The sequence below is a fragment of the Sciurus carolinensis genome, chromosome 16 (assembly GCF_902686445.1).
Source record: "Sciurus carolinensis chromosome 16, mSciCar1.2, whole genome shotgun sequence".
Classification (NCBI taxonomy): domain Eukaryota; kingdom Metazoa; phylum Chordata; class Mammalia; order Rodentia; family Sciuridae; genus Sciurus; species Sciurus carolinensis.
This window is the reverse complement of record NC_062228.1, coordinates 49,990,697-50,016,238: the sequence shown is the minus strand read 5'-3', so window position 1 is coordinate 50,016,238 and position 25,542 is coordinate 49,990,697. Positions and strand designations below refer to the sequence as shown.

Here is a 25,542-nt window from a genome sequence, read left to right as displayed (position 1 = left end):
CGGGAGACCTCGGAGGCAGAGCCTGTGGTTCCGGTGTCAGGGCAGGGCAGTGTCCGGCAGCAGGGCCACCATGGCCACCATCCAGTCGGAGACCGACTGCTATGACATCATTGAGGTGCTGGGCAAGGGCACCTTTGGGGAGGTGGCCAAGGGCTGGCGACGAAGCACGGGCGAGATGGTGGCCATCAAGATCCTCAAGAACGACGCCTACCGCAGCCGCATCATCAAGAACGAGCTGAAGCTGCTGCGCTGCATGCGGGGCCTGGACCCCGACGAGGCCCACATCATCCGCTTCCTCGAATTCTTCCATGACGCCCTCAAGTTCTACCTGGTCTTCGAGCTGCTGGAGCAAAACCTCTTCGAGTTCCAGAAGGAGAACAACTTCGCACCCCTCCCTGCCCGTCACATCCGGACGGTCACCCTGCAGGTGCTCCGAGCCCTGGCGCGGCTCAAGGAGCTGGCCATCATCCACGCCGACCTCAAGCCCGAGAACATCATGCTGGTGGACCAGACCCGCTGCCCCTTCAGGGTCAAGGTGAGCGCGGCTGCCCGGGGGCACCCTTCGGGCACGGAGGTCTCTGTCATCTCACCTCATGGCCCCCAGCTCTCCCCTCCTGATGACCCACATCCCTCCATCTCTCCATCCCAGACCTGAGGCCTCCCCCTCCTGTTCCATTCTCAGTCCCTCTGGCCTGGCCTGTCCTTGTGGGGCTGCCGTTCTAATGGTGGGGACAGTCACCAAGCTCTCAGGGAGTAGATCCCACAGGTCGGGGCTCCGAGTTCAGATTAATGACTGTTTCATGATACTGCCTCTTGCGAATGGAAAGTCAGGGATAGCTGAATCAAAAGTAAAGAAACTCAGGGGAAGTCAAGGGCTCAACAGAGAGAGAGAGGGTCCTGGAAATTCAGCATGAAAATGGCGAATGACTTTACCCAGAGACAAGGTGAAAGACAGTGCAGGTCCCGAGATCCCCAAGTACCTGTCACAGACCCAGGGCCCGGCGGGGTGTCAACAGGGCCTGGTGGTGAAGACAGAAGACCGGGCCTTCGGGTGGTGTCTTTCTAGTGGGTGACAAAGAGATGAAGACAGAGAGGGACACAGAGACAAGAGACAAGCCATGAAGAAGCAGTTGCAAAGAAAAACCGGGCGGACGGGGGTTGTGGTTCGGTGGAGCATCTGCCTAGCAAGCGTAAGGCTCTGGGTTCCATTGCCGTCACCATCGGGGGAGAGAGAGAGGAATGAGGAATGGCGGGGATTTGAAGCCCATTTGTTCACTGACTGCCCGGGCCCCTGCTGGGTCCCAGGCACTGTCCTGGGCCTCTGGAGACACAGAACATTGAACAAAGCTGACAAAATCCTGACCTCGCGAAACTGGTATCCTTAGTTGGGGAGAAAAACAGATGAACTTGATAGAAGAGTAAAATAACGCGACTTGGTGTTAAGAGTAGGCAAAAAGCAGAGCGCTAGGGGGCACGGGAGGGTGGGGCTGCCGCCTGACAGGATGGCCAGGGAGGCCCCATGGAGAAGTGACCTAAAGGAGGGGAAGGAGCCTCGTGGGGAAGAGCATCCCAGGCAGAGGGAAACCATGCCCTGAGCCAGGGACGTGTCTGGCTTAAGGGACAGTGAGGAGTCCATGTGGCTGGAGGGTCAGCGGGGTGCAGGTGAAGGCAGAGAAGTGGCAGGGCGGATCCCGGGCCTTGTGAAGCATGACGAGGTTCCTGGCTTTTATCCAGGGATGTGGACGTAGGCAGGGGAGGCAGCGATCTGACTCAGGTGGCCACGAGATTCCTCTGGATGCAGTCAAGGGGCAGAATGGAGGGTGCACAGGTGGTGCAGGGAGACCAGTAAGGAGGATGGGCTGTTAATCTGAGGCAGGGGACAATCAGGGAGAGGACCAGGGTGGGGGCTGCAGACGCAAGGCAGAGTAAGCAGACTCTGGGTCTGTTTAGAAGGTGGGGCCAAGCAAGGTGTGGGGTAAGGGGAAGAGGGGCATCCAAACCCTCACAGGCAGGAGTTTTGTTCTCCTTTTGGTGCTGGGGGTGGAACCCAGGGCCAAGCACATGTAGGCAAGGGCTCTACCACTGAGCTACACCCCCAGCCCTAGGCACAAGTTCTGGGGCAGAGAGTCAGACACAGAGCCAGACACGCAAACCAGAGAGAAGGGCTAGAAGACATGGAGATAGGGACACACACAAGAAATGAAGTCTCACAGGGACAGAGACAGTCCAAACCTATGCAAACGGACTCCAGGTGAGAGAGACCAGGGGAGGCCCAAGTGGCTGCCTGCTGCTCCGCCAGCCACCTGCCCCTCCCCTCAACAGGTGATTGACTTCGGCTCAGCCAGCATTTTCAGTGAGGTGCGCTACGTGAAGGAGCCGTACATCCAGTCCCGCTTCTACCGGGCCCCTGAGATTCTGCTGGGGCTGCCCTTCTGTGAGAAGGTCGACGTGTGGTCGCTGGGCTGCGTCATGGCTGAACTGCACCTGGGCTGGCCCCTCTACCCGGGCAACAACGAGTATGATCAGGTGCGCTACATCTGTGAGACCCAGGGTCTGCCCAAGCCGCACCTGCTGCACGCCTCCCGCAAGGCCCACCACTTCTTCAAGCGGAACCCCCACCCCGATGCCGCCAACCCCTGGCAGCTCAAGTCCTCAGCTGACTACCTGGCTGAGACCAAGGTAGGGGCAGGTGGGGTGAGGGCGTGCGCTGGCAGGGGGCGGCGGGGGCGCTGCTACATCAAGAACAATCTAGGTTAGACCTCAGGGGAGGACTCGAAACTTGGGGGATCAGCTGTGAGGCTTGTCACAGAAAGAGCTGGGAGAGACCAAAAGAGGGACTGGAAATTGGGCTCTGGGCTCAGCATCTTGTGTAGCAATGAGGGATTTGGGTTAAGCCAAACTGAAACTGTGGGGTGTGGGGTTTGGTGTGAGTTCCAACAGAAAGAGGGATGTGAGTGAGACGCCAGGTGGGACGAGAACTTGAGGGCAGTCCGTCTGCTACCTCTAGAGTGGTAGTCATCAAACCTGTGTAGCAAGAGAATCTGGGTTAGGTGGCAGAGGGGACCAGAAGTTCGGGGCCAGCTATGGCAGCTTTCATAGCAAGAAGGATCTGGGTGAGATCCAAGGTGGAACTGAAAAAGTATGGCAGTTCCTCTGATGGCTCCATGCTGGGGGTTGTCAAACTCGTGTGTAAGGGTCTGGATTTGACCCCTGAGAGGTCTGGAGAGCCAGGATCCGGAGTGGAGGCTGCAGCAGCAAGAGGGACCTGCATTTCCAGGGAGGACTAGAGGTTTAGGGCGGCAGCTGGTAGGGGCTGAAGCCAGGCTCTGGAGAGGGCTGGAGGGCTGGGGTGAGGTGTGGAGCCTGGGTCACTGAGGGCTCTGGGGAGGTGAGAGCAGGAAAAACAAGCAGTCAGGTGTCCTTCCGGCAGTGGCAGGAGAGGCTTGGATTAGACAAGAAGGCATCTGATGGGAGGGATCCGGTGTGTCTGTCTGAGCAGCAGGAGAGCCCCAATCAGATCCCGGGCAGAACTGGAAGTCCGGGGTCAAAGGTAGGGAAGGGGCGTGTCTGGGGCTCCAGGCCAGATGCAGGCCAACCCGATGTCCCCATGCCCTACCAGGTGCGCCCACTGGAGCGTCGCAAGTACATGCTCAAGTCCTTGGACCAGATCGAGACAGTGAATGGCGGTGGGGCTGCCAGCCGGCTGACCTTCCCGGACCGGGAGGCGCTGGCCGAGCACGCGGACCTCAAGAGCATGGTGGAACTGATCAAGCGCATGCTGACGTGGGAGTCCCACGAGCGCATCAGCCCCAGTGCGGCCCTGCGCCACCCCTTCGTGTCCATGCAGCAGCTGCGCAGCGCCCACGAGACCACGCGGTACTACCAGCTCTCCCTGCGTGGCTGCCGCCTCTCGCTGCAGGTGGAGGGCAAGCCACCCCCACCCGTCGTGGCCACCACAGAAGACGGGCCCCCTTACTACCGTCTGGCTGAGGAGGAGGAGACAGCCGTGGGCCTGGGCGGTGTGGCGGGCAGTGGGACCTTCTTCCGGGAGGAGAAGGCCCCGGCCGTACAGAGAGCCATCGACCAGCTGGATGACCTGAGCCTGCAGGAGGCCGGGCGCGGGCTGTGGGGGGAGACCCGGCCCGACGTGGTCTCCGACATGCTGGCCCCTCTCAAGGCAGCCACCACTGGCCGCCGGGTGGCTGACTCTGGCCCAGAGCCCATCCTGGCTTTTTACGGCAGTCGCCTGGCAGGCCGCCACAAGGCCCGCAAGCCGCCTGCGGGCTCCAAGTCCGACTCCAACTTCAGCAACCTCATCCGGCTGAGCCAGGCCTCGCCCGAGGACGACGGGCCCTGCCGGGGAAGTGGCTGGGAGGAAGGAGAGTGCCAAGGGGCCTCTGCTGAGCCGCCCGCCATCCCGCAGCGGGAGGGAGATGGGCCCAACATCAAGGACATGGCCATGGACGCTGAGGTAAGCCAGCCGGGTGGGTGGCGGGTGGCAGTGCTGGGTCAGGGCCTCCCCTCGAGCCGGCTCCAAGACGGGGGCACAGGTAACAGGCCTGGCCTCCCGCACACCTGCAGCTGGTACAGACACACACTGACCCACCCTCAGGATGTGACAAGACTTGGCACACTAACCCAGGTTTTGGACATAAGGACCAGTCAACATCAAGCTCAGCACACAAACACCCTCAGGACAGGACATGGCTCTGCCATACTACCCTACCTTCAGGCTGTGACCCAGTGACCTCCTAGGAGAAGCCAAGGCCCAGACTGGACAAGCCCTTAGTGCATGCTTGCCCCGCTCAGGAAGATGGGACTCAGGCCTGGCAGGCACCAGCACCACTTGCTGATAGCCCTCTCTTGTCCCCACAGAGGTCAGGCCCTGAGCTCTTCGACCCCAGCAGCTGTCCTGGAGAATGGCTGAGCGAGCCCGACTGGACCCTGGAGGGAGTCAGGGGGCCACGGGCTCAGGGGCTCCCAGCCCGCCACCCCCACCCGCATGGTCCGCCCCGGGCCACCAGCTTTCTGCAGCACGTTGGCGGGCACCACTGATGGCAAGGCCCCCCCTGCCTGCTGCTGGGGGCTGCGCTAGCTGGGCTGGCATCCCTCTCGATCTGAACTGCTCCACAGTGCCACCCCTGAACCCACAAATTATTCTTACAGAAAAGATAATTATCCAGAAATTCCCCATATCCCCACCCATAGTGCATGCCTGCACCACCCACAGGTGGCCCTCAGGGTCTGGCTCATGGCCCCCTTGGCCAGGGACGGCAGGAAGAAGGCTGCACCCCACTGGCCCTGAGCTCGCCCTTGGCCCCGCTGCCTCCGTCTAGTTCAATAAAGAAACGTTCGGCAGTCCTGCCTCCGCCTGTCCTCACTGCCTGAGGCCCACACCAGCGCAGGGTGGGGTCCGAGGCTGGCACCCAGGACGTGGCTCTGCGATGCAGTGCCCAGGCGGCTCACACAGGAGGCTACGGCGCTGCAAGGAGAGCTTGGCACACTATCGGTTCCCTGAACATGCCAAGCGCTGGGCACCTAGGAACCTCCCCTGAGAACGCCCTGTGTTCAGCACACGCTCATCTGAGTTCGCCAAATGCCGAGGCTCTCGGTGCCTCGTCCGTCCTCGTGTTCTGGGCTGGGCATGCACTCACCCGTGCTCGGCATGTGCTAAGTGGGAGTGCGCCTGGCAGGAGCGGGTTCAGGCCGGGCAGCGCTCCAGCATCCAGCATGCTGTCCAGCCACCCTTGGGACGGTGATGGCTCCGCCCAGGCTGATCACCTGGGAGCATGCTCAGTGTTAGCACATGCCACCCCATGCTGGCTACACAGGTGCTCAGTCCGTGCCAGGCCACATGGTCACGCCGCATGCTGAGCACACGCCAGCCCGTGTGTGGCACATGCCAGGCCACACTGGTCACACACTGAGGGCTTAGCACATATCAGCCCACTGTGTGGTGAACCATGGGCCTCAGCAGAGGCCCATGCCAGCCGTCCCTACCCTACACCCCATCTCACACCACTCAATCAGGCGCAGGCTATACAGACAATTATTTACTTCTTATTATAATCTTGGGCCCTCTTTGCCCTGGAAAGGGGGGTGGGCCAGGGATCCAGGCCCAGCATGCACCCCCACTCCTTTGGGGGCTGATCCCTCCCCCAGCTCTGCTAGGTCCCGGGGCCACAGCATCAGGCCACTGGGGGTGGAGGTAGAGGCGGGAGCGCAGGGGAGAGCCTGTGGAGCCACGATGGGGCAGACAGAAGCGGGGTCACGGGGACAGGGACCAGGACCCAGAGCATCTGGGGCCATGGGGCCTCGCAGGCCTCAGCCTGTCCTCTGGATCAGGCCTCACAGCAGGCGACAGGCATTGCCCACACTGTCTGCTGCGGTGTCCAGGTCGTGGCTATAAGGGGAGTCCCAGTCCCTCAGGAAAACAGCCTCCAGCTGGCTGCGCAGGCCACCGCGCCCATTCTGCGTCACCAGCAGCGAGGTGCCCGCCGTCTCCGTGAAGTAGCTGCCAGACCAGTTGGAGGTTCCTAGGGAGGGCGGAGAGTAAGGCCCTGTGGTGGCCAGGCCCTGGTGCAGGGACTTCCCTTCTTCAGATCCCTGGAGGTACTCGGGACACTCACCAATGTAGGTGGCACGCTCAGTCACCATGTACTTGTTGTGGTTGACACGGGCATACGGGATTCGGGCCTGGGCCTCATCCGCAGGGACCACAAAGAGTTTCTGCAGAGAATATGGCAGGGGTGGGGGATGGCATGAGCATGAGATGCAGGTGAGGAGTCAGAGAAGCCCCAGGATCAGACAGGTGTGTAACCAGGTCTGCAGGCCTGGGGGATCCCTGCGGCCAAAGCAGGGCCCAGCATAGTGGGTCCTTAGTAATGCCGGCTGAAGGGAGGACCTTGTCCCACCTGCAGCCCTGCTCTCCCTGGAGTGACTCCCGTTCAGCCCCGAAATCTCATCTCTTATGCTCTTTTCCCTCCCTCCCTTCCTTCCATCCTTTTCTTTTTTCAGTCCTGGGAATCGAATCCACTCTACCACTGAGCTCCATCCCCAGTCCTTTTTATTTTTAGAAGAGACATGGTCTCTTCTAAATTGCCAAGGCTGGCCTCGACCTTGGGATCCTCCTGCCTCAGCCTCCCAGGCAGCTGGGATTACAGGCGTGGGCCAACACACCCAGCTGGGTGTCTACTTTTCCAAAAAGTCTTCCTTGACCCCTTGACCCCTCAGCCTCAGAGAAGTAGTGCTTCCCCATTCAGCCATGACCCATGGTTCCTCCCTCACGGCATGGCTGGCTCTGGGTCTTCCTCGTCAGATGTCACGAAAGCTCCATGTGGGCTGTGTCCCTAGCACTGCCCTGCACGGGGGCCGAGGTGGGTGGTCCGGGGTGGGTGCTCACCACCTGGATGTCGGAGTGGGTGTGGTTGTCCCGCAGGGCGGCCAGGGAGAGCAGGAAGGACCGCATGGAGGGCTCAGAGTGTCCCCAGCAGCTGATGAGCAGGCGCACCTTGACGCCCCGCTCGTAGGCAGCCCGCCGGAGCCCGTCGTCGATGGCAGGCCAGAACCTGGGGGAGAGCGGGGCGGCCGTTTCCACAGGCTCCGTCCTCAGCCTCGGGACCCCCGCTTGGGCCCTGCGTCGACTCCAGAGGCCCCGGACCTCTGGAGCGCCCGTCGTGGACTCCCAGCCCCGTTCCCGCCTCCACTGCTCCCTGGTCTCCTGCTCCTGCTGTCCATACTGCACCCCAAGCCCGGCCTTCCACCTCACCGCCCTCCAGCCACCATCCCCCGGATCCCAGATCACACCCAGCCCTGTGCCCCAAGCCCAGGACCCCTGGCCTTCTCCCCAGACCCTCCTCCCATTTCCAGTTTGTGCCCCTGCCTCGCTGCCCCTCCCCGGCACCCCTGCCGCAGGCCTCCAGCCTGCTCCTGCCCCGGCCCGACACCCATGCTTCCCCCCACCCGCATCCTCACCCCCTGGTAACCCCTTTTTCTCCCGCCTCAGGCACCAGCCCTGTCTCCTGTGACCTCCCCGTCTCTCCTCTGCTGGGGGTTCCCATGGAGCCATCACCCCTCTGCCCGCCCGCGCAGGGACTCCCTGCCCCAGCCGCCCTGTCCACGTGCCCAGCGTTACCTGCGCGGGTGGGAGAACTCCATGGTGGGCAGGTAGTTCATGACCGCAATGTAGATGAAACTCCGGGCGCTGTCCACCACATTGAGCAGGGCCTTCAGGTCTGGGGTGCGTCCGCTCGGACACAAGGGTGGGGGTGCACTCTGGGGGTGAAGGGAGAGTCAAGACAATTTTCCTGCCAGGTCACAGTGGATCCTGTATAGGGACAGCTCACCATGAGCCTAGTCTTGTAGATCTGAATTCTCAGCCTCCGCGCAGGGGAGAGAGGCTTGCTCTGTTTCAGGTGAGGAGACAGAACCAGACAGGTTCTGCTTAAGAACAGACAGCTGTTGCTTAAGGTCACACAGCTGATAAATGGACCCAGGATTTGAGACCAGGATGCCTGGTCCCAGAATTTATGCTCTGACCTGGCACTTCTCTGATCCACCAGCAGTAACATCACTTGGAAACTTGTACAATGCAAATTCCTGTGCCTTTCTGCACACAGTATCCTGAACCAGAGTGCAGCATCAAGAGATTCTGGGGTACACACAGGTTTGAGGACCTCAGCTCTATCCCACTCTTCTTCCCTGTCTCCTAGCCGGCTCTGACTGGGCAACTCAATGTCTAGTGCAACCCCAGGCCCTTCGGCTAGCTCCTTCAATCTTCAGAATAGGTGAGGAAACTGAGGCTCTAGAAGGGGAAGTGGACATGGAGGAAGCCCTGACTCCGTGGAGACCACTGTAGCTGAGGACCCCAATGAACCAAGCTCCCACGGTAACTCAGGTCTTAGCCAGGTGACTTGCTCGGAGGATCCAGGTGGCCCCCCAACTAGAGACAATATCAGCAGCTAATACAGCAGCCCCTTATCTAAAGTGCTCCGCATCCACTACCGGAAGAGTCAGGGCCGCCTGACAGAACCTTCTAAGGTGACAGAAATGTCCTGCATCCACACTGTCCAACGTGGTAGCCACTTGCCACATGTGGCTACTGAGCACTTGAAATGTGACTCATGTGACTGAGGATTTGAGTTGTTCATTATGTTTAATATAAATTAATTCATAGATTTTATTTATTTGTTTGGGTACCGGGAATTGAACCCAGGGGCACTTAATCACTGATCTGGTTTTTCTTTTTCTTTTTTTTACTGTTCTAATCACTTATACATGATGCACATCTTGTAATGCTTATTTTAAGACTGGCTTTGAGCTGGTGATCCTCCTGCCTCAGCCTCCCGAGTCTCTGGGACTCTGGGATTATAGGCGTGCGACTCCACATCTGCCTCTAATTTTAAAGAATTTAAATGGAAAGAACTGCCTGTGGCTGCCCTGGACCACATGGAGAGCTTGGTGTGCGTGAAACCGGTTATCCCCTACCCAGATGTTGGAAATACTAGGAGACCCATTTTCTTAGTGAAACCAAGGTTCAAGGAAGTTGAGACACAGACCCAGGGCCTCTGAGGAAGCAGAGTGAGCAGGGGTGGGGGCCAGTAAGTCAGGACACCCCTCCCCCCAAATCACCAGGCAGGGCTAGCCGGAGGCTCTGGGTGACACAAGCCAGGACGTGACAGGTCCTGCTTTTCCCAGACTCACCGCCAGGTAGGCCAGAGCAGGGGTTCCATTGAGGCAGATCTCCATTGGTGTCTCTTGGTTGTAGCGGGTATCATAGGGTCGGGGCCAGGTGGACGGGATGGAGCTGCCTGCCTGGCCCAGGAACCAGTAGGCCTCGAAGATCTTGGTCAAGTCTCGAGCCAGGCAGCTGCAGTTGTACATGACTATGCCTAGCTCCTTGACCTGCGGGAGGGCAGTACTGAGTCCAGGGACACCCCCAGACCAGTCTGCTTCTTGGTCTGCTCCCCTACACTGAATAGCTGTGCTCTGCCCACTGTTTCCCCCATCCCACCCCGACTGAAATTCATAGGCGTGAACTTGAGTTTTGAAGAAAATCATTTAGTTATTCCAGAGTTCCAGGTTTCCTGAACTTTTGCATGTGCTGCAGCTTCAACCCTGCACAGAGCCAGCTCCTGCTCATTCTTAGGTCCAGGCTGATGTGTTTCCTCCTCCAGGAAGCCTCCCTGAACTGCCCATGCACCCCCCTGGCTCTCCTAGTATTCTTCCCTCACCATTCTTTCTGGTGACAAACCCATCTCCCCAGTGGGAAGGACAGGCACAGAGATGTCTCAGTCACAGTATCTTCAGCAGCTCCCTGCGTAATTGATAAGACTAGGGATTTGGAGAACTATTCATTGAAATGAATTAGTGAGTTCATGTCCTGTCTTCTCTTACCCTCACATCACTGCCTAAGCTGATTTCCTCTTCCCTGTCTTGTGCCAATTCCTGTTGATCCTCTAGATATCAGATTAGTTATCACCTTCTTGGGGAAAACTCTCTTCACATCCCACTTTGGGTCAGATGTCTCCTGTGGGCTTCCACAGTTATTTCCCCCATTCCATCCCTGAGCCCTCTGGGCTCACTGCCTGGTGACAGGTCAGGCTCCATACTGAACTGGAGTTCCAGTGACGTCCACCTGTTAGCACATGCTCCCAGCACCACCCAGGATAGAGCTGGGTTCAGAACAGGCATGCAGGGAATGTGTACTGAAGGCCAAATGGGTAGACAGGGCCTTGAATGCCCTGTATGCAGTTGGCAGCTGCCATCAGGGACCAGAGGGAACCCCAGGGGGAGAGCAACAGAGGGCTGGCAAGGGGAATATTTAGGGAGCTCTAGTATGAGGCAGGAAGGAAACTACTGCAGAGAATGGGCAGAGAGGATGCTGGACCGTGGAGGGGTACAGCTAGAGGCTGGATGATCAGCAGACAGGGAGGCGTCTAGGAGGGAAGGTGGGCGGGATGCATGCAGACCTGGGTCAGTGAGCGCCAGTCCATGTTAGCACTGCCCAGGTAGAAGTGGGTCTGGTCCACCACCCAGAACTTGGTGTGCAGGACGCCGTGGGTCAGCTTCTGCATGTCCACCATGCGGACCTGGGCACCTGTGACGGACAGGGGCAGTAGTCAGGGGCCAAGGTGGGCAGCACCGGGCCTGCCACCCCTGCCACGCCCTGCTCACCGCTCTGCAGCAGGGTCTGCAGGTCCGCCTGTGGCTGGGGCCCATTGGGCTTGCTCACAGCGACGCGCACCTTCACCCCTCGAGGCGCCAGGGTCTGCAGTTGCCGGAGGACCTCCTCACCCTGCAGGGAGGGGAGTTTTGGAGGAGTGGGGCCAGCCAGAGTGTCAAACCCACAAGGCACCTCAACGGCATTGTTTGGAGCTCTGGCTTTGAGATATGATTAATAATCAATAGGTTTTACGTTTGCCTGTATAAATTAAAAAACCCTTACAAATGAAAATATTCAAACGCTTCTTTATCTGTCTTAAACATCTACCTCTTTAAGTCACTGGCTGCTCAGATCTGTGCCCCCAGGATTCTCTGAACCTTCTGCCCCTCCAGGGACCTTCCCAAGATGCAGCACATTGGAAATGTCAATGCAGGGGTCTCCAGGCATCACACAGGGCACTGGGGCAAGCTCCGGCTGCGGGGGTCCAGGAAACTACCGACTGAGGCACACTGACCCCAATGACAGAAAGAACCAACAATTCCCTGGTGCCTTCTGTACACCAGCCCCCACCCTAGGCCCCTTTATGCCTGATCTCACTGAATTCTCACAACCCTGAAGCAGAGCTGCTTACAATCCCCCAGGTGCAGAAGAGGAAACAGAATTGGAGAATGCAGCGGTGAAAGGAAATTGGAACCTGAGCAATCTGCTTCCAGGTGGGTGCTCCAATCCACTTCAGCGGGGGCCCCCAAAGGGTGTGAGCTCATATGGTTTTTGTCTTCTGCAGTACTGAGGATTGAACTGAGGGGCATGTTACCACTGAGCTACACCCCCAGCCATTTTTATTTTGTATTTTGAGACAAGGTCTCATCAAGTTGCTGAGGCTGAACTCAAACTTGGGATCCTTTTGCCTCAGCCCCCCTAGTCACTAGGAGTACAGGTGTGTGTCACCATGCTTGGCAATTCATACGGTTTTTAACTTTATTTTTTAAGGTAGTATTTAAGGCCCCCTGAGATTTTAGTAAATTTTAAGTCTACCTCTCACAAACAGAGGCAGCAGGGGGAAGAAATCAGAAGGATCACGTGCTCATGGTTTTCAACAGTAGGGGTTATCTACCTAGGTTGTTTCAAGTTATGAAGCTTTTTTGATTTTTAAAGTTTGTCTGCAAACCTAATGAGAATTTCTGTGTGTGTGTGTGTGTTTTTTTTTTTTTTTAATAGTACTGACTACTGAACCCCAGGGTGCTCTACCACTGAGCTACAACCCCAGCCCTTTTTATTTTTTTATTTGGAGACAGGGTTTCACTAACTTACCCAGCCTGGCCTCAAACTTATGATCCCCCCACCTCAGCCTCCCAAATCCCTGGGACTGCAGGTGTGCCATCAAGCCCGGCCCGTAATGAGGGTGTCTTAATGACAATGCTCACAAAGGGCAGATTCTGTGCCAGGCACTGTGCTAAAATTTGCACAAATAGGTGCTATATGTTGGCCCCATTTTATTTTATTACTTTTTAGGCACCAGGGATTGACCCCCAGGGGTGCTTAACCACTGAGTCCATCCCTAGGCCTTTTATATATTTTATTTAGAGACAGGGTCTCACTGAGTTGCTTAGGGCCTCGAGCAATTGCTGAGGCTGAACTCCATCCTCCTGCCTCAGCCTCCCACGTGACTGGGTTTACAGGCATGCCCAGCTGTTGGTCCCATTTTACAAATAAGGAATCTGAAGTTTGAGAGGAGAGGTGACCCGCCCAAGGTCACACAGCTAGGAGGTGGCAGCCTGACTCAAGGCTAGGTTGTTACTTGCCTTTCTCTTCTACTTTTTTGTGTGAGGGGGTCAGGACAGCTTGTGGACAAGTGACATCTGCCACGCTAATTCCTCGTAACCAAACCCGCACCCTGACATTCAGAGGCCTCCAGATGATCGTGACAAACGGCCTCAGTCCAGAAGGCCACGTGCAGACAGTTGCTTCCAAACACCTGTGTCCAATCTGCCACATGAGACATGCCCATCTGTTCCTGGGGCATCAGGGGAAACCCCTTTGTTCTTCCCATTACCACCACCCTCCATTGCCAGCCAGGGCCCAGGCTACCAGGTACCTGCTGGGCAGAGGGCTCCTGCGTGTGGGTGTCATTGTTGGTAAGGGTCCAGTAGAAGGAGGCGATGTCCAGGCTGCTGTGAGCACCGGCGAGCAGGCCCAGCCAAGCCTGGCTAGTAGAGGGGTTGCTCGTGGTGGCATTGGGGAAGTCCAGGCCCTCAGGAATGCTCTCCACCAGCACTGCTCTGGGGGTGGTGGGGACAGTATCAGCCATGAGCCTGGAGAGGACTGGCTGGGATGAGCGCTCACCTGTCTGCCCAGGGACATGGAAAGAAGGCTGTGTGTATTTGTGTTTGTGCTTCTACTCGTGATTGTGTCTGGGCATTTATCTGTTCAGAGATGTGGTAGGAAGACTGCGTGAGTGGATGTCTTCGTTCACAGATGTGGATGGAAGATGGTGTGCTTTGCTTGTCTATTTGTTCACAGACCTGCATAGAAGATGACGCTGTGGCTGTCATGGAAACTGCGTGTGGGGGAAAGCGGGGTGGGCATGCACTTGGGTTCCTGCAATCTCTTCCCTCTCTCACTGCATTGGGTGCAGCTGGGTGCAGGTCCTGCTTAGGGTGTGTTCAAGTGTCCCTAACCTCACAGGGTTCCTCCCCTCCATCCAGCTTCCCCTTCCCACTTACTCGCAGGGGTCATAGCAGGGGGCTGGGCGCTGGTTGGGCCCAAAGAGATGCAAGTCCCCGTATTCCCATAGAAACAGCTGAGTCATCAGGGCGCCGAAGCCCACCACCGCCAGGATGAGGACTAGCAGGACCCAGCGGGCTTTCTGTGGGGAAGAGGAGGCAGTCAGCCACCCATGGTGGGCAGCTCGACCCACCCCTGAGATAGATCAAGCGTAGCGGAGGGCTCCTACCTTCTCGGCAGCCTTCCATGCCTCAATCTCATTCATGGGCAGCTCGTTGGCTGGCTCCTCAACAGGCACCTTCAGCTGGGAGATGGGGATGGGGATGGGAGGGGGGCGACAGCGTGGCTCCGAGGGTCTCCAACCCTCCACTGCACCCAGCCCATCCCCACTAGTCCCCATCCACCTACCTCCTGGTACATCAATTTAGGCTTCATCTTGCTTTGCAGCTATGGGATATGCGGAGCCCGGGAGGAAAGGTGGGTGTGTCAGGGTCTCCGAACTGGGGGAACAAAAGCAGGCACTGTGTGGGTTGTTCTGGGCTTTTGAGGGACATCACAGAAGGCAGATTAGTCTTGGGCTTGTGGGATTCACTGAGTCCCTCTGCCCATGATCACGGGGGCCCTTGGCACCATGCCTGCCACCCCCAAAAGAGGAAGCTGGTCGCTGGTCAGCAGGGATTTCGAAATCCCTTAAGATTCAATGCCTCTGCTTTCTTCACATCACTGTATTACCCCTGCCCGCCTTTGGCGTCCACCCTGCCCCCCCCCCCACTTGCCACCACGCTGCTCCCCACTAGCACCCTCCTTTATCCCTCCTCTGAGCTCTAATCTAGACATTCTCCAAAAGACTGCCCTGGATGGGGTCTGCGGAGCCCCTAGTCTTTGTGCCTGTTTTTTTTTAACCCTGGGGACCACTCAGGGCACTTTCCAGGTGGCTCCTCTGCCCGCGCCCTTAGGTACCCACCCCAAAAGGCAGCTCAGGCTCCGAGCCCAGGACCACCAGGGCCTCCCCACCACCGCTTAGCCCATCCCCCGCACACCCTTCCCCTGAAGGACCTCGGCCTTACTCGGCAGGCGTCTGCTGCTACCTCCGCGGGGCCCCAGCTTCTGCCCCAACAGGCTGAGCAGGGGCGGGAGGTAAGGAGGAGAGGGGCGGGGTCCCATAGGCCCCGCCCACTGCAGCGGGGAGTCTGCGCAGTGCGAGCGGCAGCCCCAACTCACTGCAGCGAAAAGGGGGGCTCGGCCCCCCAGATGCAGTCCGCCAACCTGGCCCGGGTAGGGGCGTGTGTGGCTGGGGGATGGACTTTGCCACACTCCACCCCAATCCCCCAGGAGGGGCAGGAAGACCACAGAAAAATGGGGACCCCACATCTTTTCTGGTCTACAAACCTTGTGAATTTTTGTACCGTGGGCATGCATTACCTAGTCAAGAAATAAATACATAAAAATTAATAATTAAAACGTTTATAAAATAAGATGGGGAAAATCAAGGTTGAATAGCCTAATTTGGAGATGAAGCGACAAAATCAGCAGAAGACCCAGCCCACGCTAGGGATGGGAAGAGAGGTGGAGGAAGGTAGTGGTAGATTTTCTGTCGGAGTCTGTGTGGATTACAGTGTTTGATTTTTTTTTTTTTTCAAGCCAACTGATATTTTTATAGGGATTAAGACAAAAATATTTTTGAGGTCTAGGCTTCTGGATCCAATCTCATATCTCCCAAGCAGGATTTAAAGCCACAGCTGTAGAAATAAATTGGAGACCCCTTTCCCCCTCCCTTCTCTCTCCTCTCAACCCGTGTCTTAAACACACAGGAAGTCAACAGATACCTGCAGAAAAGGAATATTATTGAGAGAAACAAGGGTCACAAGTGGTTGCCTAAAAAAGAGTGGGATTTGGGGAGGGTTTCGGAATTGCTTCTTCTTCTTTTTTTTTTTTTAATAAATCTATTTTCTTTTATAAATCTATTTCCTTTCTTCCTCTTTATTTCCTTTTTTAAATTTTATTTTGTTTTTGGCAGTGTTTGGGATTGAACCCAGGGTTTCATGGCAGGCAAGCACTCTGCCACTGAGCTTTTTAAAATTTTGAGAACTTGCCATCCTCCTGCCTCAACTTTGAGGGTAGCAGGGATTACAGGCCTATGCCACAGTACTAGGACTGTTTTCTTTTTGAAAATTATGAAATATTTTCAAATTATGAAAATTATGAAATGTTACTTACAGAGAATTATAGAAAACATCTCAGAACAGGTTAAGAAATAAGTATAGCCGGGTGCGGAGGCACAGGCTTGTAATCCAAGCAACCAGGGAGGCTGAGGCAGGAGGATCACAAATCCAAAGCTAGCTTCAGCAACATAGGGACGCCCTAAGCAACTTAGCAAGACCCTGGCTCAAAATAAAAATCATGAAAAAGGGTTGGGGATGTGGCTCAGTGGTTAAGTACCCCTAGATTCAATACCTGGTACCAGGAAAAAAAAAAAAAAAAAAAGTATAAATTGAACACAGGTGTTGCTGGTTTTAGTTTTTTTTTTTTTTTTTTTTTTAATTAGAGGAATGCAATGCTTGCTTTCTTTTTTTTAGAAGAAGAAGAAAATCTCAAAAAGGTAGCTAGGGTCTCCCCTCACTCTAAGATCCAGCCCAGATCTGAAGGAGTAACTGGAAAACCCCTCTCCATTAGCATCTGATCTCAATAGTGGAGGGCAGAATTCCAGAACTCTTCCTTTACCAAAGAGGGATGGGTTAAAAAGGATCCTGCAAGAAAAAGGGCAATAGCCCAAGGTTATCTGAAACTGAGGAGGCTATCAGAACCAGAAGGTAACAGTGGGCCAGAGTGTCGTGGGGAGGGGGGGGCAGGAGATATCAGACTTCAATTTTTGAAGGCATTGGTGAGAAATGTTTTATTTAAGAATGTGGGGTTGAAACAGCAGGTGAAGTGAAATTAGGGGAGCCACGATGAATAAAAATAAAACAGAGGGGCATTGGGAACTGGAATGGCCAGGATAGGCCAAGGACAGGAAGAGAACAGACGCACTATTCACATTGTAAGCGCCCTTTGGCTTTCAAGTTGTACAGTGGTTACGGGTCTGTAAGGATGGGTATCTAATTGTAGTTCTATTTTTTTTTTTTAATCAAAACAATATACCAAAGACCTTCCTAATACCACAGAGTGGCAGTTTAGATCTGATTAGATTGGCAAGGCAGTTAAAAGGGTGGGTGCTGGAGTCAGATACTTAACTGAACCTGAGCTTCAGTACTTCTGCATGACTTTTTGACTTAGGAGAAGTGGTAATGCCTCCAAGCCTCAGTTTCCCTTTCTGCAAAATGGGCATGGTGAAAATAGTGTCTTTTTCATTAGGTTCATTAATTTCACACATATTTATTAAGTATCTGCTGTGCACCAAGTGTTGTTTCAGGCACTGAGGGACATAGCTGTGAATAAAACAGACACGAGGGAAGACACAACCAGTAAGATACTAAATTGGCCCTCGGTATTCATGGGTTCTGTATCTGCTGATTCATCCAACTGTGGATTGGAAATATTACAAAAACATCATGTTTGTACTGATCATGTATAGACTTTTTCATTGCCATTATTCCCCAACAATACAGTATAACCATTATTTTGGTAGCATTTACATTGTATTAGATACTACATCTAGAGAAGATTTGAAGTGTACAGGAGGATGTGGGTATGTTGTATGCAAGTCGTACCTCATTTTATACAAGGGATTTGAACATATGAACATCTTGGTATCCCTGGGTTCGTGGAGCCAACACTTGCCCCCTAGATGCTGAAGATGAATGGAATATTCTAGGAGGCAATATCTGCTGTGGAGAATTGGGGAAGAGGGGTGGGGTGGAATGGTGTGCCATTTTAACAAGGAGGTCAGTAAGGCCTCACTGAGTTGGGAATACCAGAGAAAAACTTCAGGGAAGGAGGGAGGGTACTACATGGACTTCCGGGGGAGAAAGGGTCAGTACCAAGGCCAAGGCAGGAGCTGGCCAGGTGTGGATGGGAAGCGCGAGGAGGACAGTGTATCTGTGGTGGAACAGGCTGGGGAGAGAGGGAAATGAGTCAGAGACGTGACAGAGCCAGATCCTGCAGGGCCACTTGGACTGTGGAGAGTAGGACAGGGTCAAGGTGTGTTCCCAGGAGAATTAGGTGCATATGGGGTGCAGCAGTGGGTTGAATGGTGGCTTTGAAAAAAGATATGTCTGAGCAGGGCACAGTGGCACAAACCTGTGTAATTGCAGCAACTGGGAGGCTGGGGCAGGAGGATCCCAATTTGAGGCCAGCCTGGGCAACTTTGTGAGACCCTATCTCAAAATAAAAAATAAACAGTGCTGGGGATGTATCTCAATAGTGAGGGCCCCTGGGTTCTATCCCCAGAATAAAAAAAAAAAAAAAAAAAAAAAGATATGACCAGTGGCATAACCTCTGAAACTTGTGTGACCTTATTTGAAAAAAGTAGATGTCATTAAATTTAGGATCTTGAGATGAGATCATCCTGGATTATTTGGGTAGGCCCTAAACACAGTGACAAATGTCCTTATGAGACAGAATATAACTAGGAGGCATGTGACCAGGGAAGCTGAGATGGGGGTGATGTGGCCACGAGCCCAGGGATACAGGGAGCCATCAGAAACTCAGCAAGGCAAGGGACAGACTCTCCCCTAAATCTTTTGGTGGGAGTGTGGCCCTGCCACCACCACCTTGAGATTTTAGATTTCTGGCCTCCGAAACTGGGAGAACACAGTTTCTTTGTTTCAAGCTGTCATTACCGCAGCGCTAAGACGCTAGCACAGGTTTTCATGGCTCCCCCTGGCTGTGCGGGGCCAGGGAGGCTGCTGGGAGCACTCAGGCAGATGAGGGTGGACAGGACCATGGGGACACCCAGGGGAGGACAGGTGGGTTCTGGATATTTTCTGACTGTGGATCGGCTGGGGTTTCTGTACTGGGTGTGTGTTCAGAACAAGGAAGGCATCCAGACGGCTCTAAGGGTTTTGGCCTGTGCCAAGGGAAGAACAGAGGTGCTCTGGTCAGGGGAAGACTAAGGAGGAGTATGTCTGGGGAAAAGATCAGGGGTGTGGTTTTGAACATATAAAATTCAAGATGACGAGCTTGCCTAGCATGTGCGAGGCCTTGTGTTTCACCCACAGTGCCACCCCCCAAAAAAGGTCAAGTGTAAGAAGAGCCACTGAAGCCAGGTGTGGTGGCTCACACCAGTAACCCCAGCAACTTGGGAGGCTGAGGCAGGAGGATAGCAAGTTCAAGGCCAGCCTAGCCAACTTAGAGAAGCCCTGTGTCAAAATAAAAAATAAAAAGGGCTGGGAACTTTTGGGCTCAGTGGTAGAGTACCCCTAGGTTCAATTCCCAGTGTGGCTAAAGAAAAAAAGGGGTGTGTACCATCAAGTTTGGCTTGAATATGCATAATTTCTATAGAAATTAAATTATAATGAGGCCCGGGCTCCTAGCTGGGCATCCCAGCCTGTACAGGGAGAAGGAATCTGGCTCCCTCCACCCTCAGATGGGTTAAGCAGTAAAACTGAATTAGACCCTGTGGTGGGTATTGGCGTTTCTGCTTAGCCCTCCTTGGTGCCTGTGTTCCCAGGACCCCAGAACCCTCACAGGGCTCCTGCGCAACCCAGCCAGGATAATCCTTGTGCTCTGCTGTCTTGATGATGTGGAGCACACCACAGCCAGGAAGCCTGTCCCCTTCCAGCCCACAGAATACCCCTGAGGCCCCTTGGCTTGTGGTCATGGCCTCCTTGAGGTGTGATACCACAGCCCACAGAAAAGGAGGAAGCAAAACCCTCTGGGCTTTTCAGATATGTGCTTCCTGAGCATCCCACGTCCCTGCGAGAGTGACCGTGGGAGCTTTGATCTCTCCTTCACCAGCAGCACTTGGGATCTAAGAGTTCAAGTTCAAAGCCTTTGCCACTTTCTTCCCAAGTGACCTTGGGCATGGATGGGCTTTACTTCTTTGATCTCTGCTGGCCTCATCTATTAAACGGGGATCTCCAAATGGTTACGTGGGCGAGTCCACAGCCCTGCTGGCTCAGGGCTTGGTTCTGAATAAGAGACTCCCATCTCTGAGCCCCTTTCATTCTCTGATCAACTGGAGATAAATAATACCAACATCACATTGTTGGGAAGAATCAATGAGATCAAGCTGGCCTGGTGCTGCATGCCTGTAATCCCAGCGACTCTAGAGGCTGAGGCACAAGGATCCCAAGTTTCAGGTCAGCCTGGACAATCTGGCAAGACCCTGTGTCAAAATAAAAATATAAAGGGCTAGGGATGTAGCTCAGTTGTAAAGTGCCCCTGGGTTTAGTCCCTAATACACACACACAAAAATTAAATTAAAAAAGGTCAATGAGATCATGAACAGCAGACTCCAAGTTCAATCCTGATACATGCTGGTTGGTTAGGTCTGTGTGACCGACCCTAGTACCGTGTACACACTGCCATCACCAATAAGAGATTCACGTGCCCCTGAAAGAGCTACAGTCTGTATCTGATTTATTCCTTTCTCTCAGGGCCTTGCACACTGGAATCTCTCCATAAATGTTTGTTGAAAGCAGAAGAAATACAGGAGAATAGAAAACTTTGAGGGAAGACTTTCCTAGATGTCTTTATAGACTGAATGACACTTGTTTTATTCACAATGATAACCGGCTTGTGTTCTAGGCCCAGACCAGATTGGGTGGGTGCAGATAATTGCATGTCAGCTGACAGCGGGGGAAGTTCAAGGTGGAGTCAAGCCAGCAGAAAATAAAGAGCAGGGCACATTCAAAAATACCTAAGTGGACCCCAGCATTTTGTCCATCCACAAGAATGGGGTCCTAATTAGAATAAGATATATTCCATACTTGTATAATGTTATCAAAATGGATTCTACTGTCAAGTATACTAAGAAAAAACAATTTAAAAAAAAAGAGCAAGGCACTGCTGAGGCGTATATGAATCATCGAGAAATTGACAGGTCTTCCAAATGGTTTAAGACAAAAATATCCTCAAGTTTTTTAATTTTTTAATTTTTATTTTTACTTTTTGGTACCGGGGATTGAACGCAGGGGCACTTGACCACTGAGCCACATCCCCAGCCCTATTTTGTATTTTATTTAGCACCTTGTTTTGCTGAGGCTGGTTTAGAACTCTCAATCCTCCCGCCTCAGCCTCTTGAGCCGCTAGGATTATAGGTGTGTGCTACTGTGCCCGGTCCAGGTATTCATTTTAAGGAAAATTATCCCACTCATTCTTTCACTTGATGGGACAGATCCTTTTGGACTGAACAATCAATAGTTGATGGCCAGTTCTACAGAAAACAGTACTCTAGTTTTGGCAAACAGTTTTCTTTTTTTAAAAAACAGATCTTTTATTTCAAAGAACCCTTTAAGATAAGTACCCCTGTAGGGAGAGAGGATACTTGGTCTGAAAAACAATTAAATAAGTCCAAAAACCATCCCCAATGGATTACAGGCATGCACCACTGTGCCCAGCCCAGATATTCATTTAAAAAAATAAATTTTTTTTAGATGTTAATGAACCTTATTTCATTCATTTATTTACATGTGGTGCTGAGGATGGAACCCAGTGCCTCACACACGCTAGGCAAGTGCTCCGCCACTGAGCCCCAGCCTCGGGTATTCATTTCAAGGAGAGTTCTCCCACTCGTTCTTCAGGTCTCCGCCTGGATGCCACTTCTTCCAGGAAGCCATCCCTGACTCTTTCAGTCCTGGGCCTTGTCCAAGACCCCACTTGGCCTCCTGATGATCCCTCCCCACCCACCCCTCGCCCAGCTCCAACCTGGCCTCTGCCACCTGGGTCCTCACTTTGGTCACCTCCCACGGCTCCCAGCTTTAACTAAACCTTCCAAGCCTCCTTCCATCTGAACCTGACTTGTCCATCCCAGCTCAGAAACTCTGTGTGGCTCCCCAGCATCCTCAGAACACAGTCCCAGCTCCCCACTGTGCTCCGGGCCTGGGATGATCTTCTCCTGGCTTTGCTTTAGTTCATTTTCTCACTGCAGCCACACACATCACCAACCCTCAGTGCTGCTTCTCCTGCTGGCCGCACCTTTCCCTCCTCTCCACGCGGCACACCCGCCTCAGCCCACGATCCGCCTCCTCCACGGAACACCCCTTAACCCCTACGGCTGGATTAGGCATCTCCTCAGGGGGTCCCACAGTCCCCAGTCCCTCCCCATCCCATTCCTGACACTCTGCCCCTGTCTCCTTCATCTTGGCCCTGATCTCTCTGGGCTGGCACTACCTGGTGACATGTCTATCTCTTTCACTGGGCTAATGAGTTCTATGAGGCAGGGCCAGGTCATCTCCATGACCACTGTGTCCCTAGCACCAGTGAGCATAGGAACAGTACCTACCAGGTGTTCGGAGGTCAGCTCATTCATCTATTCAGTCAACTACACTTATTCAGTGACCACTCATTGACAAACCCTCCTCTCAAAAATGGGGATACAAGCCATACAAGCTGGGGTGTGGTGGCACATGCCTGTAATCCTAGCAGTTCAGGAAGCTGAGGCAGGAGGATTGCAAGTTCAAAGCCAGCCCTAGTAACTCAGCAAGACCCCGTCTCTAAATAAAATATAAAAAGGGTTGGGGATGTGGCTCAGTGGTCAAGTGCCCCTGGGTTCAATCCCCAGTACCCCTCCCAAAAAGAAAAGAAAATCCCTCTAATAATGAAATTCTCCTGGGTAAGCAAGAATGAAGGAGTAATATATGGTACATGACTTGGAGAAAAATAAAGCAGTGGAGGGAAAGTGGCATCGCAACTGAAACTGGTAGCGTTCTAGTTAAAAAAATAACACAGGACGAGTCTCGGCAAGGAATATTATCACCACCCCTGTTTTTCAGATGGGTGTCAGGATTCAGGGAAGCAGTACTGGTTGGTCAGCTGGGGAATCTGAACCCAGAACTCAGTCCCGTTTGAGGACAGTACACTGCTGAAACCAATTCACGAGCAGATAAAATGCAGCAGATCTCCTGTCATCACCTCCTGCGACGGACCCAGCTACCCTCAGGGAGGTGTGAGCCTGTGAAGGTGCAGGGTGTGGGGGACAGGATAGGCTCCCACATTAGGAGCAGCTTTGCTCAGAGAACTTTCTATCCTTAATTTTCACAACAGTCCTTTCTAAAATCTCACTTAACAGACAAGAGAACTAAAGGCTGACACGTAGCATGGTTGGCTACGTGTTAGGAAACGGTGAGCCAGGATTCGAACCCAGGCTGTCTCAGGGTTCCAGGGACAGAGGCCCCATGACAACTGCCTTTCCTTTTGTTTATAATCTGTAGATCCTAGCTGCCCACCCACCTGCCCTCCCTGATACCATGAACCAGTAGTGGCTTTTGCCTCTCAAAAACATCACCAATACCCCACTCCCCCTCCAAAAATCTGATGGGGGTATTTGAAGCTTTGTCCAAATATAAAGGATATCTTTTCAACAAGGCCGCCTCTTGCCAATCCATCCTGGGTAGAAGTTCTGGAGCTGCTGGTGCTCAGGGCGAGCTTCATGTCACATTGGACTGTGTTCCTCCTCTGCTCCAAATCCTCCTGTGGCTCCCACCTCACTCAGAATAAAAGCCAGTCTTCTCTGTGGCTAATGAGGCCTCACAAATCTCCCTCTCACTGGCCTTCTGCTACTCCTTACATATTCCGGGTACTTTCCTACCTCAGGGCCTTTGCATTTGCTGTTCTCTAAGCCTAGAACGCCCTTCCCTGAGATAGCCACACCACTCTCTCCTCTCCTGCAAGTTTTTGTTAAAATGTCAGAAAACTTTCCCAGACCATCTTATTTATCTATTTATTTATTTATTTTGGTACCAGGGCCAGGGTACTTAACACTGAGCCACATCTCCAGCCTTTTTTAAAATTTTATTTAGAGACAGGATCTTGCTAAGTTGCTCAAGGCCTTGCTAAATTGCTGAGGCTGGTTTTGAACTTGAGATCCTCCTGCCTCAGCCTCCCGAGCTGCTGGGATTACAGACGTGTGCCACAGAGCCTGGCTATTTCACCATCCTATATAAAACCACAGGCTAGCCAGGCATGGTGGTACAGATTTTTCTATTTTGTTCACTGATTTGTCTCCAAAGCCCAGCACTGTGTTGAACACACAGCACATGCTTGAGAAACATGTTGAATGAATAACTTGGGTCTTCATTCTGTATTGCAGATACACTGAGGCAGAGTTAGGTTAAGCCACATGCCCAAAGTCATGCAGCTCTTTAAGTACTAAGTGCTAAGTGCTAAAGTGAACCAGGGTGTTTCAGCCCCAAGGCTCACACCGCTAACCACTGTACTACTTTGCCTAAGATAAGATGAGTGAATAAGACTCAGGCTCTCTGAGGACTCAGGACTGCTAAATCTGGGACTAAGACCCAGGAGATCTGAGTCTAAAATAACTATAGTCTCCCCTGCCAAACTCTACTCCCACAGTTCTAGCTAAATGCTCTCATTTTGGGGGTGGGGTCACTCAATCCAACAAAATAAAGAGACAAGGATTAAGTATTTACAGAAGCAAGGTTCATGTGTGGTAATCATGGCAGATGTGAGGTTAATTTGAAGATCCAGAGGTGGTGTGGCTGCCGTGGCAGAGCATGTCACAACAATGAGGAGGGAAGACACCACAGGAATGAGTGCAGCTGGGAAGGGGGAGGATCCATCCTGAGAAGGTGATGAAGGTGACTGGACGCAGATGACATGGTTAATGACAATAGGAGCCCAAACATCATGTCAAGCTGAGCATGTCATAAGAATTAATTTGCAGATTCTCCACACTCATCCTTGGCATGGGTGTCCTTGTGTGTATTTCACAGATGAGGAAAAAGGGATTGGAGAGGAGTGATAAGCTGGTCCAGGTTACCCCAGGGTTTAGAGGTGGAGTCCGGGTACTGACACACCCCAAATGACAAACTCTGTACCCTGTATGGTGGAATATGAAACCGACCTCTGGAAATGATGGAGAAAATGAGGGAAGAGAATCAACTGTGAGGCCAGTGGTCTTTTTATGGAGAAAACTAGGAGCATGAAGCACAGATGGCGACTGTCAAAGGAGCAATGGTGGCAGGGGAGGAACGATGACATAAGGAAAGGGCGATAAATGTCTAAGGGGGCCATGGTGATAGGGGTGTGCGAAGGTGACGATTTAGAAGTGAGGATTTCAGAAAGGTGAAACGGCAAAAAAGAGGGATGCAGGCGACATAAAGCGATGACGACTTAAAGAGAGCAACTGTACCTATCATGGCAATGAGGACTTAAGAGGAAGGAAAGCGAATTAAAGGGATTGGTGGTTACGGAAGGAGGGTGATGGCAACACAAGGGGAATGGTGACGATTTAAGTGGGGTACGGCATGAGAAGAAATGGGTGCCATAAAAAGAACAAGGACGACATAAGAGGAGGGGTGCATTATAGAAAAGAAGATAATACAAGGAGGGCAGCGGAGGCGCCGTGCCTCGGATGGCGCAGTACCTGCACTCCAGGTCTTCCACTCCAGGACCCCGCACGCACCTTCTAGGCTGGAGCCCCGCCTTCCTGCCCCACCTGCGCGCAGGCGCATTCCTGCTGGACTGCGGGAAGGCGGGGGCCGGGCCTGCGCCTTTCTCATTGGCCGAGCTCCTCGCTAGCGTCGAGCGGAGGA

General features: G+C 53.5%; 2 protein-coding genes across 6 annotated transcripts; one reads left to right on the top strand and one right to left on the bottom strand.

Annotated features, from left to right (window-relative positions):
* The first annotated feature begins 70 nt into the window (after positions 1-70).
* Positions 71-5,328, top strand: Hipk4 (homeodomain interacting protein kinase 4). Its single transcript, XM_047529832.1, has 4 exons — positions 71-535; positions 2,323-2,679; positions 3,620-4,471; positions 4,876-5,328. Exons 1-4 carry the CDS (start codon positions 71-73, stop codon positions 5,053-5,055), a joined length of 1,854 nt encoding a protein of 617 aa, XP_047385788.1. The 3' UTR covers positions 5,056-5,328.
* A 705-nt stretch (positions 5,329-6,033) lies between these two features.
* On the bottom strand, positions 6,034-25,494 carry Pld3 (phospholipase D family member 3). Of its 5 annotated transcripts, none has more exons than XM_047529461.1 (13): positions 25,374-25,492; positions 15,278-15,310; positions 14,297-14,388; positions 14,118-14,192; positions 13,888-14,030; positions 13,260-13,443; positions 11,176-11,296; positions 10,971-11,098; positions 9,703-9,903; positions 8,135-8,274; positions 7,403-7,568; positions 6,630-6,729; positions 6,034-6,536 (listed from the first exon to the last, which is right to left on the bottom strand). In XM_047529461.1, exons 3-13 carry the CDS (start codon positions 14,321-14,323, stop codon positions 6,349-6,351), a joined length of 1,473 nt encoding a protein of 490 aa, XP_047385417.1. In that variant the 5' UTR covers positions 14,324-14,388; positions 15,278-15,310; positions 25,374-25,492; the 3' UTR covers positions 6,034-6,348. The 5 variants fall into 5 exon arrangements, with proteins under 5 accessions (XP_047385417.1, XP_047385419.1, XP_047385420.1 ...); XM_047529463.1 differs by lacking the exon at positions 25,374-25,492 and adding an exon at positions 17,120-17,176; XM_047529464.1 differs by lacking the exon at positions 15,278-15,310 and having other exon boundaries at positions 25,374-25,494.
* Positions 25,495-25,542: the final 48 nt, after the last annotated feature.

Coding starts and splice junctions, on each gene's coding strand:
- Hipk4 (XM_047529832.1), top strand. CDS start 71: ATGGCCACCATCCAGTCGGAGACCGACTGCTATGACATCATTGAGGTG. Junction 2,680..3,619: donor ACTACCTGGCTGAGACCAAG/GTAGGGGCAGGT, acceptor ATGCCCTACCAG/GTGCGCCCACTGGAGCGTCG. Junction 4,472..4,875: donor ACATGGCCATGGACGCTGAG/GTAAGCCAGCCG, acceptor TTGTCCCCACAG/AGGTCAGGCCCTGAGCTCTT.
- Pld3 (XM_047529464.1), bottom strand. CDS start 14,323: ATGAAGCCTAAATTGATGTACCAGGAG. Junction 14,031..14,117: donor CATGGAAGGCTGCCGAGAAG/GTAGGAGCCCTC, acceptor TCTTCCCCACAG/AAAGCCCGCTGGGTCCTGCT. Junction 8,275..9,702: donor CTGCTCTGGCCTACCTGGCG/GTGAGTCTGGGA, acceptor CTTCACCCCCAG/AGTGCACCCCCACCCTTGTG.